Here is a 16,716-nt window from a genome sequence, read left to right as displayed (position 1 = left end):
TGGGGCGGTGGGGTAGCCTAGTGGTCCGATCCCTGATCGCGTCATACCAAAAGACGTTAAAAGATGGTACTTGTTGTTACCCTGTTTGGCGCTCGGCATAAGGGGCTAAAAACAAGGACTAGTTGGGTCGGAGTCAGTTTACTGTATTAAAAGTGAAACATTCAGCTTTAACAATCTTTTAACGTCTCTTGGGGCGCTCGGGTAGCCTAGTGGTTAAAGCGTTCGCTCGTCACACCGAAGACCCGGGTTCGATTCCCAGCATCGATACAATGTGTGAAGCCCATTTCTGGTGTCCCCCGCCGTTATACTGCTGGAATAGTGCTTAGGCAGCCTGTTACTGTGTTACTTTGGGAATTATTGTCATCTTAGTGCTAAGATTGGTTTATGGAGACGGAATTAAGATGTTCTCCAGCGATGGCAGAATGCGTTGTACTGACAGAGATGTACATATCAGAGAACATATTCCAAATACCACGTGTTGTTTATTCACAAGATAAAATAACAACTTATTAAATCACAGAATAATATGTTAACAATCACCTATTGGAAGGTTATTTTCACTCAAACTTATAAATATTGTGTTACGATGATTTGGCTTATCCACGCCATGTTCAGTCTTGGTGCCTTACGAAGCGGTCCTTATAAACACGACGTCATATCATTGAACTGACTCTCATAATTTAAGGTCCTGTAATCCATTGTTATCTTAGTTTAAAAAAATAAAATCAGATTATCTCAGTTGAAAAGATTGAGTAAGTTTTGGTTTAAACGCTTTGAACAATATTTCAGTTATATCGAGGCGTGCCAGCTCAAAGGGGTGAGAAAGCTCGAATTTATCCAAGGTCTTAGCCGTTTACCACTTTGGAGAAACCCACGGGCACGGGTATTGTGCTGGCAAACCAAGAATTACCTCAGGGCGAATCTGAGATTTAGAATTCTGGCACATATCTAAGGACCGCAACTCTGTGGATTGCGAATTGTGGCGTCTTTGACGTTGGTGTTCCGTGTCCCCTATTCCTTATCAATGACGTCAATACTAGATACAGTCAGTTTACTGCTGTAGGCGAGGACTGACACCGCCACTGTGTCCCGTGTATGCTGTTGTAACTGTTAGTGTGTGTGATGTGGAACCGGTGCCATTCCAGTGTTTCCTGGAGGGACTGAAAACCAGAAGTGTTTTTATGTTATACTGTGACCTGTATGCTCTCAATACATGATCTAAACATACTAGTGAGTTTGGGTCCGCCTTCAACGCCATTCAACGCATAATATAGATGAAAATTGTCTAACAAGTTGAATCGAGATCAACAGTTATAATCGAGCGAATCTTAATTCGATTAATTGATCATCAGATCCTGGAACGAATGGCGGACAAACCTCAGTCGAACAGGTGGATGTGGTGAACCTATGTGTAAGAGCTTGACCATGAGCATTGGGCAAAAGAAATTAGAAACAAGTTACGGCCTACCAGTGGTTGTCGCGACTGTCACTTGTGGTTGGGTGTTCACAGGTGCGATAACCCTTCCCGACCTCTTTCCCTTGGAGCAACTGACTACACAGCAGATGATGCAGCCGATGACAGCCAGAACGATGAGGACGGCGATGACGATCACGACGATGATAACTGTGCTTAACCCTTTACTGTGAGAACAATACCAAAGTAAAATTAAGGTTATTTTAAATTCTATTTTGTTAATTCTATTTCCAGCTTAATTACCCTTTTTCTAAAAACAGAGGGCCGTTGGTCGCGATAAAAATAAACTTATAATTGCCAAACATTTTTTCTAAAGTGGTCACTTAATATGATAACAGGGGGAAAGTTTATTGAGCAAGTAAGCATTGAACGTTGAACACGTGTATGGGATCGTGATGCCAGGTTTATTTCTACAACCAGTTGAGGGACAGGGGTGTCCGAGTCATCTAAGGCTAACCCTGAGGATACTTGTCAGCTAGTAGCCTCTCGTTACGTGCAGGAATATGCTTGTGCATTCCCAAGGTACAAGAGTAGCCTACCCGTATTGTCATATTATTAGATTAGTCAATTCCCGTCACGTCGAAGACTATAGCAATGAATTCAAGAGGACACATACTTGTGAAGCTCCTTATATTCCTTGGCATACTCGTGAACCTCCTTACATTCAGGGGCATACCAGTGAACCAACCTACATTCACGAGTATACGAGTGAATCCCCTTACATTCAAGGGCATACGAGTGAATCCCCTCACATTTAAGGGCATACGAGTGAATCCCCTTACATTCAAGGGCATACGAGTGAATCCCCTCACATTTAAGGGCATACGAGTGAATCCCCTTACATTCAAGGGCATACGAGTGAATCCCCTCACATTTAAGGGCATACGAGTGAATCCCCTTACATTCAAGGGCATACGAGTGAATCCCCTCACATTTAAGGGCATACGAGTGCATCCCCTTACATTCAAGGGCATACGAGTGAATCCCCTTACATTAAGGGCATACCAGTGAATCTCCTTACGTTGATGGGCATACTTGTGAATCCCCTTACATTCAAAAGCAAACGAGTGAAAACCCTTACGTTTAAGGGCATACTAGTGAATCCCCTTACGTTGATGGGCATACTTGTAAGTCCCCTTACATTCAAGTGGATACTAGACAGGCACTTTTAATTTGGAGGATACCATTCACTCACTTAAATAAGAACAACAAACCACAGACTCCCTATTGAGACCGGACGATGGTATGACATAAAAAAAGAAAATAGACTATGTAATCTGTGTAATTTAACAATATGTAATGAATTCCATTTTTTGGGTACCAATCCCACAGTTAAAATATATAATGCAAAATGATTATGTACCCCTGCTAGGTAAACTCTCAAACTAAACTAAAAAGTGTCTGTGTTTGTTTTGACTTGTATATATCATGTGTGCATATATGATGTTATGATGTATGTTCTCTCTGTCACCATGTGTATATTTGAGAGAATACAAATTCTGTACTGTACGGTAGTGCTGGTTTTCGGACGACCATATACCTGACAATGCCAGTGGCTGCACCAGCAGTATGCAAGGCCGCTCCGGCCGCCGCGTTAAGTGCAGCGCTGCCATACTGACAATCGACGCCTACAAGAAAATGTGAATATTATTCCAAAGCCATTTTTCTAAACGTCTGTATTCATGCAATGCTAACATGCAATTGTAGCACCATTTAATAAATTATTTGCACACTAGTTCATTGTATTCGCTTGACCAAATGAAATTGAACTGTTACATTAATTCTGATGATGTATAAAATGAGCTTTCAAACAACTTTGTACAGAAGAATTGAGTTGGTTCTTGTGTACTCGTGTGACTCATATAAATATTTACCTTTCTGGGAATTCCTAAAGTGATAAATTTTTCAATCGCTCAAAAATATATTCATCCTCAAAATAACTTTTTATTTAGTTTCCAAAATCTATACACAGCACTGTAAACATCTTATATCTATATGGTATTGTGATGGTATCAGGGCACAAAGACTTAGTCTACTGACCTGTTATTGCAGCAAATGTCGCAAGAAGGGCGAAGAAGGATGCATGTATGCCCATAGTGTTCTCATAGGACCAAATACAATGTAGTAATGACACTATACAAAAGTTGCCAAATGTTGGTTTACATAGCATTGTTTAGCATAGAAACTGACCACACAACACGCACAACCGACCCGTCACTAGGAGTTCGAGGGGGACAATGTTGACAAACGTGAGGTTAAAACTATGTTGACGTGATAGAGATTAACGTATCGGCCACTCTCTGTCAGGTCGGACACACAGAGTACGCCACACCCTGGCCCTAGCACATTGTCGCTGAAGGCAGGTTGGACGTGTAACAAGGACGAAAAGGCCTGAACGTTTTCTACGATTATAACTCGACCGTTGACCCGCACTAACGAAAATATTATTCCGATTGTCTGTGCTTAGTTCTGGGCGTTTCTATCGAGTACTAAAGGATATTAGTAGTCCTTTTGTTATTGAAGACTTTGCTTATCCTTTTCGCGAACACATGGTGTCATTGAAATGGGATTTAAGATCATTGCACTTATATATAGAGAGAGCTTATTGAGATATCTTGAAGCAGTTTAAAATTAATACCCTACTCAGGCACAGTATACTGATTTGGAGCCGACTAGTCCTTGCTGGATCGGCAGGCAGGGTGACAACAAGTACCATCGTTTACCGTCTTTTGGTATGACCCTCCGCACTCCGGGCAGACACTCCACCACTAGACCACGGAGGCAGTGGTAAGCGCATGTACTTGAGGCTTTTTCTTGCAGTATAGTGCAGTGTATATCTCGCAAACTACATGCATATTACATCAAGAGTGACAGCCAATATTCACACGAGTATAATATTCAACCCTCAGAGGGAACCCATTATACATTTAGAGTGCACAAAGGCGAGATTAGTTTCTTATGGATTGGACTATGAATTCAGTAGTTGAGCAATGTAGGTTAAATAATCATCTTTCCATGAACTGATCCCGATTGTGTATGCATATCATTAGTTGGAGAACCATTGTTACTAGAAATGATATTGTGTATATTCCTTCAGTTGTTATTTGACACGACATCACTTGCTATTCAACTGGGACTATTTTGTTGCTACAAATGTCATTAGTTAGCATAACCAATTATACCGAATGCAAATAGCTTTTTGAATGTGTCTGGCTCTTAGAAGTGTATGTATAAACCGTTAAGTGCTTCGACAAACCTAAAGTCCTAAACGTGTTGAGTGTGTTAATTCGCTCTGTTACACAGCACAATGTCTGTTCTGGGCTGAACGCTTCGACGTCGAGATATTATTTCATAGTGCATCATGTATCTTTTCTTATGCAAATTTCAAACCCGAAGTTAGTGACACACAAGAGACAAATGATACTTTCATTATAAGATTAGGTATCATATCGATATTTTTTCAAAAGATAGCCATTGATGGCTGTTTGTTGTTAGAATGTTCTTTAGCTTTTTTATGTCTACAGCAATCCATCGTTGAATGTCTGGAATGTATAGTGACTAACTCCATTTGAATGGTAGTAAGGACAACACAGAAAATCGAAGATATAGTCCGGACATCGTAAATCCTGCTTCCGGATTACTGTAAATAAAAGCCTTGACACCCTTTTAATAATCATTAGTAATCTCTGCCGAATCGGAGTCGATTGTACGATTACGACCATATCATGAGCATGTGTTTATGAATCACTATGAAATAGTGGTGGTACCAGGTAAGCGTATCCTGCCTGAGAGGAGCAAGACATTAGTCAATAATTCTTCACCAGCAAAAACACGGGAACATATGGTACAGGTCAAAATAAGGAATTGCATTGGACATTATTCTTGTCACGGATGCGGCAAATTTGGAAATGTCCTCTACATGTCTTCCATAAAACATTTTGACCTCATAACTAAGGCCTTGAATGTTGTAACCTTGATGAAACAACTTTGAGCAAGAGACATATGACGCTTTGTGAAATCTTGGTAGAAATGCATGCTCGTTTGTACCTAAAAATGTGAAATATGGACGATAAGGGCTGCAGCTGCAGGAATATTGCTCATCATAAAGGGAAATTTGACTATTGAAAAGTTGAAGTCATCCCTCTTGTCATACAGTTTTGTGGAGAGTGTTTTGTTATTCTGAATCTTTATGCATAGATCTGAATATGAAACAGATGAAGCAGTCTCACTGATCTTCTTTATTTCTAGTTCAGGAGGGTAAATTAGTGGAAGGGAATTGGATGTGTGATGGTTATTGAACGATATCAGATCATCGACATACCTGAAGCTTAAGTTAAACTTCTTGGCCAAATAACCTTGTTTTGAATTTGCTAATCCGAACAGAAATTCTTACTCATATGCATAAAGAAACAGATCCGCAAGAAGGGGAGCACAATTGATGCCCATTGGGGATGCCTACTTCTTGCCTAAATGTCTTTCCCCTCAAATTTTACAAAGATGTTATCAATGAAGAAGTCCAGTATTTCACATATTTTCTCAGTACACTTCAGATCGCATTTGCTTTCATTTTTGACAAATTGACCGGAACCTCTGGATAGATATCGAACTGTATCTTTAGTTTTGTAACAAAAGCCCCATGGATCAAGGAATGAAGTTTTTTCTTAAATTTGTCATGTGAGATAGTGGTGGACAAAGTTGAAAATTCAAGTGTTTTGACAGAATTGAACCTGGTTCCTTTCTGAGATTGTAAAAAGTCAAGCAAATCCTTTGAGTTTTTGCGGATAGTGGTATTAATTCCACTTGTCACAATACTTTCTGTGAATATAGAGGAAGTCCTTCCTTGATTGTATTAAGAATTATGGTTAATAATCGAGACAGGGATTTGGTGTAACATTTGCTGGACCCGGCAATGTATCTCTCTTTGTACCAGTGGAATGGACAGGTTTTAGAGTCAAGTCAAAGTTGATAGAACTGATGCATGGTTTTGGCAGATTTCATCCTCAGTTAACATACTGGCCTTATATGTGGCATTATTTGATATGTCACTTATACCAAGTTCTTTGATCAAACAATTGATGCTTGCAATTGATGCTTACATATAATGGTTATGTTATCTGAGGCCTTGTAAGTGAGAGCAACTGCAAACTTTTCATGCAGGGCAGCCATACGTTGGATGGCAGCTGACTTGGACAGAACGGGTTTATTCCAATTCTGTGTCTCCTTTTTCAGTTTGTGCATTCTATCAATGACTACATCACTGACTTAACCCAAAGACATTCAACACTCCTCTTCTCTTTTAGCTCATTTATCGGCAAATGCTTCGACAGCATTCGCAATACCGGAAAGGGATAAGAAAAGTCTAGATATAGCCAAATGAAAAGTATTTCTGAAGATTATTCGTTTATGGGTTCCTCTTTAACATAAACAATGTGTTAACTTTCACATCGTCCGGTTCACGAGATTGTTTTGTATGCATATAAGTACTCGGAATTGGTGAGAATAGGTTTATCCCGGGATTGACTCCCTGCCTAGTGTTGCGTCTCCACTGTTCTTTCTGAACCACACACGTATCATGCGGACATAATCTAACTCTTGAAACAAGTCCAAACGCTTCATGCTTTGTTATCTAGCACATTCTTACGTGACACACAATATAACTGTGCACATGTCTGTGATAGACGACAATGACTAGCTTTGACATATATCAGGCTAGCTACGTGTATTGCATATATAGTACTACCCGGAAGTTCGGACATTGTTAGTGTGGAGACCTCACCTTCTGGGCGACGACTGTATATCTACGTGACAGTTACATATACATTACACCGATTCCTTGTGAATCAATGGGAACAGTAGCTTCAGGATACTGTTGCATTTCATGCATTATGCTAGGTTGTCCTAAGATTATAAGATAGATACTGTAACATGTGATTGTGCCACTGAAGTTATAGGATAGACATTTGTCATGACAGCGCTCTCCGAAATATCACAGGTCAACCCCAGTGGGGCTACCAACTATAAAAATCATATCACTCCATAAATGTTTCTGTTCAACATACACCTCAACAAAGTGAGGTTACCAGAATAGAATGCCAGTTGAAATGTCAATAAATTAAGGGTAATAATGTTCTTTAACGGAAGACATCCAGGTGTAGCTGAAATGGTGCACACTTCTATTTCCTACATATATACACAGATCCAACAGAATAAATAAGCACATTCAATATAATTGTGTTTGTAGTGTCGAGAACATTAAGTGAAATATGTTTCTGCGGATGGTCGACGCTGCTTGTTCCCTTGCGTTGGCGTTATATATATTATATATATATATATAGTTCTCGCGTCGTTCATCTCTCCCAATTGGGAATGCCAGGCAGCACAGATCATAAGTGCCCCATGCTTGGCGTGAGTGCCGGTGTGGTGGTTACCACGTGAGACTTGACACCCCCCCCCCCCCCCCCCCCCCCCCCCCCCCCCCCCCCCCCCCCCCCCCCCCACCCCCGCTGGCCCGGCGGTCTGAACCGCTGGATTACCTGGCGCAGACACGATCTTTACCCCGATGTAGCTGGAGTTGACTGGGCGTGAATCAAGACACACCCGTCTACTGATGGTTTGTAGAAGAACTACATTGAACCATTGTATTACAATTATTAGGGCGTAAGTTCCCTGTGTAGGATAATTTGTGTTTGTGTTGTTCTTGTCACGTAACGCATAATCTTCTCAGCCGCAACAAAGTTCTTACAAAAGTGACGTCATATATCAACCGGTGACATGGCTCATTGAGGACTACGCCATTGCTCGTCGTGTCTATCTACATGCTCGTGGCGGGTTTTCAGGCATGAATCATCGTCTGTCAGCAATAGGACAGCTGCTCTTTCCGTGTCTGTGACCGTATCTGAGTCTGCAGCTGCTCTTGCTGTGTCTGCGATTGTGTCTGTGTCTGCAGCTGCATATGTTTCTGCATCTGTAAGTCTTGGGGCAGGGGGAAATCTGGGTAGATGTAATACGGATGGTCTGAGGTACTGCTGCCATCTTCTCCAGAGTAGTCTGTATAACATATGCACACATACAGCGATAAGTAGCATATATATTACGTGAGTATGGTTTTACACCGCTTTCAACAATATTCCTGCAATATCACAGCGGGGGACACCAGAAATGGGATTCACACATTGTACCCATGTAGGGAGTCAAACCCGGGTATTCGGCGTGACTGACGAGCGAAAGCTTTAACCACCGTTGCCCCAGCCTATCTAGAGTAGTCTGTACAACACATATCACAAAAAGAGACATTTTACCAGGCAGACGAAGAAAGGGAAGGTAATATTCATGTTATAACTTCAAATTGTCAAACTCTTTATTGAATCATATGACTTCTACTGGTACATAAACAGTAGATATTATATTGTCAATCATGCCATTTATGCAACAAATCTCTATATTATTGTGACTAATTTACTGAAGTAGATTGTCTAATCACCTTCACTGCACGTTAGCACAGTGACTATAGATATTTTAATTACCTACTTTTAACCTCATCGTCATCTTAGACTTTTCTTGAAACATTTATATGTTATAAAGGGATAACAAGTTGGTAAGTAATACGGCATACAAAGTGAACATATATTGTAACGGGATAGTCAGATGGCATGTAATATGGCATACAAACTGCACATATGTTGTAACGGGACAGCGAGTTGGCAGGTAATATGGCATACGAAGTGCACATATGTTGTAACGGGACAGCGAGGTGGCAGGTAATATGGCATACGAAGTGCACATATGTTGTAACGGGACAGCGAGTTGGCAGGTAATATGACATACGAAGTGCACATATGTTGTAACGGGACAGCGAGTTGGCAGGTAATAGGGCATACGAAGTGCACATATGTTGTAACGGGACAGCGAGTTGGCAGGTAATATGGCATACGGAGTGCACATATGTTGTAACGGGACAGCGAGTTGGCAGGTAATATGGCATACGAAGTGAACATATGTTGTAACGGGACAGCGAGTTGGCAGGTAATATGGCATACGGAGTGCACATATGTTGTAACGGGACAGCGAGTTGGCAGGTAATATGGCATACGAAGTGCACATATGTTGTAACGGGACAGCGAGTTGGCAGGTAATATGGCATACGAAGTGCACATATGTTGTAACGGGACAGCGAGTTGGCAGGTTATAGGGCTCACTAAGTGTACATATGCTGTAACGGGACAGCGAGTTGGCAGGTAATATGGCATACGAAGTGCACATATGTTGTAACGGGACAGCGAGTTGGCAGGTAATATGGCATACGAAGTGCACATAGGTTGTAACGGGACAGCGAGTTGGCAGGTAATAGGGCTCATTAAGTGTACATATGCTGTAACGGGACAGCGAGTTGGTAGGTTATAGGGCACACTCAGTATACATATGTTGTAACGGGACAGCGAGTTGGCAGGTTATAGGGCACACTAAGTGTACATATGTTGTAACGGGACAGCGAGTTGGCAGGTAATATGGCATACGAAGTGCACATATGTTGTAACGGGACAGCGAGTTGGCAGGTAATATGGCATACGAAGTGCACATATGTTGTAACGGGACAGCGAGTTGGCAGGTAATATGGCATACGAAGTGTACATATGTTGTAACGGGACAGCGAGTTGGCAGGTAATAGGGCTCATTAAGTGTACATATGTTGTAACGGGACAGCGAGTTGGTAGGTTATAGGGCACACTCAGTTTACATATGTTGTAACGGGACAGCGAGTTGGCAGGTAATAGGGCTCACTAAGTGCACATATGTTGTAACGGGACAGCGAGTTGGCAGGTTATAGGGCACATTAAGTGTACATATGTTGTAACGGGACAGCGAGTTGGCAGGTAATAGGGCTCACTAAGTGCACATATGTTGTAACGGGACAGCGAGTTGGCAGAAAATATGGCATACGCAGTGCATATATGTTGTCATGTGATCACGACATGTAATGCTGCGAATCAAGTGAAGCTTTCTAAAATACAGAGTTTAGATTCATAATTTAAGTTCAAGTATTTCTTTTATATATTTGTATTCATAGGAAGTCAGCTGCACAGTCAACTGTTCTTACACTACAACCCTTTGAAATGCCAATTTCACATATATATCAGACAGTTATTGTTATTATTTCCCTTTTCGAAAATGTCATCTGTATAAATCATAAAATAAATAAAGGAGTCCTTTGATAACGATAAAAAATATCCCTTAAGAATCTATCCCTTGAAATGTAATAATATTGTTGACATTATCAAACAAAAAGCACATTAACTATTTTTTTCAGATCTCAATTGAAACAAGATCCGAAAAAAGGCGCACTTGACGAATATCATTGCATACAATTTTAAAGTGTGACAAAGTGTATTTCTATAAAATGTCATCCGAAACATTCTTTACCTTTATCGCTTTTCAATATTTCTTTTATCTTTTCCTTAGGGGTTCTTCCGGATTTCCACAGGAAAGGTCGTTTCTTCATCCGACACACCAAGACAAGTGCCACCCCTGCCCCAATCAATATCAGCGAGGACACGCATATAAGAGCTATTACACTGGCATGGCTTAGGTAAATACCGCTGAAAGAAGATAGAAAAAATACGTTATTCATGCACTTACTGGACATGTATTAGACTTTAGCTATAAGAAATGGCTCATTACTCAAGAACAACTGGTCTTAATTTTTCCGACAGTTTATATCCTGTTCTTTGTTATAGTGACCAACCGAAGTCTACCTCCTTTCTGTCCACTTTGTTATTGACTTTAATACTGTGGCTGTTTGTATAAGCAGGAGCACCTTGAGATTAACAGATATACAAAGATTTGTGAAAAATAGGTCAAGTGAGTTGTGTTAAAAGCCGCATTGCACAGTATTTCAATTATATCACGCGTGTCAGCTTGTGTGGGAGGAAAGCCCGGTCTCAGACGTTTGCCATCTTAGTGAAACCCAAGAGCACGGGTTTGGTGCTAACAAACCTAGAAACAATCTAGGATTCGACCCACAATAATAGGTTTCTAACGCGCCACAGGGACGAAACTCGGAATATCGTCTGTATCATGAAGCTAGAGTGACCGCATCATGACGCAACTACAATGTCTATTTGGATCACATAACATAAAACGGCTTCCACAACGTAACAACGCCATCAATAGAGGAAGTGAGTAAAAGTTAAACATCACAACTTACCTGAGCCATGTACTGATCTAAATCTATCAATCTCATTAAAATCAGATCTTAGTTCTCGTTGTCGCTAAACAAAGATCTGAGGACATCCCATTACTGGTCACGTCAGAAGGACCTTTCATCGAACCAATCAGAGCGTCGCTTACCAGATCATGAAAGTGACAGTCGGAATGTGTTTTCTAATGGCGGTAGCGAAAACTAGGATCTGATTTTGATGAGAGTGTAAATCTATAGATATAACAGAAGGTAACAGTACCCTGTGGGGATAACAGAACGTTACTAGAGCTTCCAATAGAGTGTAACTATATATCACCAAAAGGAGAGAGTGAACTTATCAACGGTACATCGGCATTATACATATACATCCAAGGATATAACATAACTTTACAGAACAGCTTCCATTTGGATCACAGACTGTAATAAATTCTATCTTCCATGCGGGTCGCAGAACATAACCACACCTTTTTGGATTTACAGAACGTACCTGCATCTTCCGTTTGGATCACAGAACGACGTATCACAGCAGAATCTTTGGTAAGCGTCACCACAGCAACCACAGGAGCACGAGAAGACAGTCCTGATGGCAACATCGGACGAGTTGTACCTCCAGCATTCGTGAGACATTCTGGGGCGAATACATTTCAAATAGAAAATACTGATCAAGACATGATATGACGTGCAACAGTCATATATCAACTATAGGCCTGATTTCTATTTAAAAACATCTTGCAACAATGTAATTTTGGTGGCAGGCAATTTCCTTTTTGGGATGTAATGTAATATTTTCGATAAAATCCCAGCCCTCCATGTCTATGCTAAATGACGTTACACTGGGATCGTCTATATACATGTATATACTAAAGGACGTTACACTGGGATCGTCTACATACATGTATATACTAACGGACGTTACACTGGGATCGTCTACATACATGTATATACTAAAGGACGTTACACGGGGTTCGTCTACATACATGTATATACTAACGGACGTTACACTGGGATCGTCTACATACATGTATATACTAACGGACGTTACACTCGGATCGTCTATATACATGTATATACTAACGGACGTTACACTGGGATCGTCTACATACATGTATGTAGTAACGGACGCTACACCGGGATCGTCTACATACATGTATATACTAAAGGACGTTACACTGGGATCGTCTATATAAATGTATATACTAACGGATGTTACACTGGGATCGTCTACATACATGTATATACTAAATGACGTTACACTGGGATCGTCTACATACATGTATATACTAAATGACGTTACACTGGGATCGTCTACATACATGTATATACTAAAGGACGTTACACTGGGATCGTCTACATACATGTATATACTAAAGGATGTTACACTGGGATCGTCTATATACATGTATATAATAACGGATGTTACACCGGGATCGTCTATATACATGTATATACTAAATGACGTTACACTGGGATCGTCTACATACATGTATATACTAAAAGACGTTACACTGGGATCGCCTACATACATGTATATACTAAAAGACGTTACACTGGGATCGTCTATATAAATGTATATACTAACGGATGTTACACTGGGATCGTCTACATACATGTAAATACTAAATGACGTTACACTGGGATCGTCTATGTACATGTATATACTAAATGACGTTACACTCGGATCGTCTATATACATGTATATACTAAAAGATGTTACACCGGGATCGTCTACATACATGTATATACTAAATGACGTTACACTGGGATCGTCTATGTACATGTATATACTATAGGACGTTACACTGGGATCGTCTATATACATGTATATACTAAAAGATGTTACACCGGGATCGTCCACATACATGTATATACTAAATGACGTTACACTTGGATCATCTACATACATGTATATACTAAAGGATGTTACACTTGGATCATCTACATACATGTATATACTAAAAGATGTTACACTTGGATCATCTACATACATGTATATACTAAAAGATGTTACACCGGGATCGTCTATATACATGTATATACTAAATGACGTTACACTTGGATCATCTACATACATGTATATACTAAAGGACGTTACACTTGGATCGTCTATATACATGTATATACTAAAAGATGTTACACTGGGATCGTCCACATACATGTATATACTAAATGACGTTACACTGGGATCGCCTACATACATGTATATACTAAAGGACGTTACACTTGGATCGTCTATATACATGTATATACTAAAGGATGTTACACCGGGATCGTCTACATACATGTATACACTAAAGGACGTTACACTTGGATCGTCTATATACATGTATATACTAACGGATGTAACACTGGGGTCGTCTACATACATGTGTATACTAAAAGATCTTACGCTTGGATCGTCTATGTACATGTATATACTAAATGACGTTACACTCGGATCGTCTATATACATGTATATACTAAAAGATGTTACACCGGGATCGTCTTCATACATGTATATACTAAATGACGTTACACTGTGATCGTCTATGTACATGTATATACTAAAGGACGTTACACTGGGATCGTCTATATACATGTATATACTAAAAGATGTTACACCGGGATCGTCTACATACATGTATATACTAAATGACGTTACACTGGGATCGTCTATGTACATGTATATACTAAAGGACGTTACACTGGGATCGTCTATATACATGTATATACTAAAAGATGTTACACCGGGATCGTCCACATACATGTATATACTAAATGACGTTACACTTGGATCATCTACATACATGTATATACTAAAGGACGTTACACTTGGATCGTCTATATACATGCATATACTAAAAGATGTTACACTGGGATCGTCCACATACATGTATATACTAAATGACGTTACACTGGGATCGCCTACATACATGTATATACTAAAGGACGTTACACTTGGATCGTCTATATACATGTATATACTAAAGGATGTTACACCGGGATCGTCTACATACATGTATACACTAAAGGACGTTACACTTGGATCGTCTATATACATGTATATACTAACGGATGTAACACTGGGGTCGTCTACATACATGTGTATACTAAAAGATCTTACGCTTGGATCGTCTATGTACATGTATATACTAAATGACGTTACACTCGGATCGTCTATATACATGTATATACTAAAAGATGTTACACCGGGATCGTCTTCATACATGTATATACTAAATGACGTTACACTGTGATCGTCTATGTACATGTATATACTAAAGGACGTTACACTGGGATCGTCTATATACATGTATATACTAACGGATGTTACACGGGATCGTCTACATACATGTATATACTTAATGACGTTACACTGGGATCGTCTATGTACATGTATATACTAAATGAAGTTACACTCGGATCGTCTATATACATGTATATACTAAAAGATATTACACCGGGATCGTCTACATACATGTATATACTAAATGACGTTACACTGGGATCGTCTATGTACATGTATATACTAAAGGACGTTACACTGGGATCGTCTATATACATGTATATACTAAAAGATGTTACACCGGGATCGTCTACATACATGTATATACTAAATGACGTTACACTTGGATCATCTACATACATGTATATACTAAAGGACGTTACACTGGGATCGCCTACATACATGTATATACTAAATGACGTTACACTTGGATCGTCTATATACATGTATATACTAAAGGATGTTACACCGGGATCGTCTACATACATGTATACACTAAAGGACGTTACACTTGGATCGTCTATATACATGTATATACTAACAGATGTAACACTGGGGTCGACTACATACAGGTGTATACTAAACGATCTTACGCTTGGATCGTCTACATACATGTATATACTAAAAGATGTTACACCGGGATCGTCTACATACATGTATATACTAAAGGATGTTACACTGGGATCGTCTACATACATGTATATACTAAAGGATGTTACACTGGGATCGTCTACATACATGTATATAGTCAATATTCAAAGCTATTCAATGATTAATTAATCCGGATCTAACGAAAGCTGAACAAAAGATGACTACATGTATATTTTTCATTTGCCTAAGTGTCGTATTTGTTCTGTGATCTTCACTGGGGTTATGTCAAGTAGCCCAGCTCTCTGTATTAAACACGGTACAATAAAACCCTGTCCAAAACAAATCGCTGGAAATACACAGTCGTACAACAAGATTTTATAATACAGATTGCAGCATCTTAATAAGTGCTTATCTTCTAGGCCATCTATAGGTCACTTATAAGTTTGTGTCTTTAGGTCAATCGTCAACATAAAACAAAACAACTCACCTGAATAGCTACAGTTGTGACAGGCAAGATCCTTAAGTTAGTATCGTAGCTCTTTCACTATGTCGGTGTCATTCAAAAACACATGCCAGACAACCGGTTGCCACTGACGAGAACCGAAGTCAATATTTTGGTTTGTACACATCATAAGCAATTTCAGTTTGGTAATTTTATGGAGTGGTATCGACTCTGCCCCCTCCACACACACACGGGAGTGTCTCTGTCGCAATCCACGCACCCGTGTTCCCGGTGATATTGATATGACTTTCAGCGAGATCTGGAAAAACAGAATATATTGGGGTGTGTTTGTACAGGAGCACATTAAAACCGCCGATATTTAAGTACGTGTTACTTAAATGTAGCCTATGTTTGCATTTTTATAATCATTCAGATGCTATTTGACCACCAAGTAAACATATTTGGCAGCTTATAAAGAAAGCTGCTCGTTTATTGAAGACATGCACGCATGAATAGTATTTATAACTTAGAAATGTATTCAAAATGTATTCAATATGACGATCAAGGGTGTACAAAATGTATGTTCAGGATTATGAGTGAGTGAGTAACGTTTTACACCGCATTGAACAATATATGATTTAAATCACTGCGTCTCAGCGTGACGTTTTAAACCCGAAGTGATGCAGATGTTAGATGAACAGTCCTGATATCGCATGTGACATCCATATAGATGAACAGTCCTGATATCACAT

At 39.7% G+C, this 16,716-nt stretch overlaps 2 protein-coding genes across 2 annotated transcripts; both read right to left on the bottom strand.

Annotated features, from left to right (window-relative positions):
* Positions 1-479: 479 nt before the first annotated feature.
* Positions 480-3,912, bottom strand: LOC124137519. Its single transcript, XM_046503852.2, has 4 exons — positions 3,515-3,912; positions 3,015-3,102; positions 1,469-1,641; positions 480-1,160 (listed from the first exon to the last, which is right to left on the bottom strand). Exons 1-4 carry the CDS (start codon positions 3,642-3,644, stop codon positions 1,111-1,113), a joined length of 441 nt encoding a protein of 146 aa, XP_046359808.1. The 5' UTR covers positions 3,645-3,912; the 3' UTR covers positions 480-1,110.
* Positions 3,913-8,002: 4,090 nt separating this feature from the next.
* On the bottom strand, positions 8,003-16,277 carry LOC124137518. Its single transcript, XM_046503851.2, has 4 exons — positions 16,010-16,277; positions 12,157-12,297; positions 10,892-11,067; positions 8,003-8,521 (listed from the first exon to the last, which is right to left on the bottom strand). The coding sequence occupies exons 2-4, from the start codon at positions 12,294-12,296 to the stop codon at positions 8,328-8,330; spliced, it is 510 nt and encodes a 169-aa protein (XP_046359807.1). The 5' UTR covers position 12,297; positions 16,010-16,277; the 3' UTR covers positions 8,003-8,327.
* Positions 16,278-16,716: the final 439 nt, after the last annotated feature.

This window comes from Haliotis rufescens, unplaced genomic scaffold (genome assembly GCF_023055435.1).
Source record: "Haliotis rufescens isolate VD_foot unplaced genomic scaffold, xgHalRufe1.0.p SCAF_7, whole genome shotgun sequence".
Taxonomy (NCBI): domain Eukaryota; kingdom Metazoa; phylum Mollusca; class Gastropoda; order Lepetellida; family Haliotidae; genus Haliotis; species Haliotis rufescens.
The sequence above is the reverse complement of the archived record's forward strand: the minus strand, read 5'-3'. Positions and strand labels throughout refer to the sequence as shown.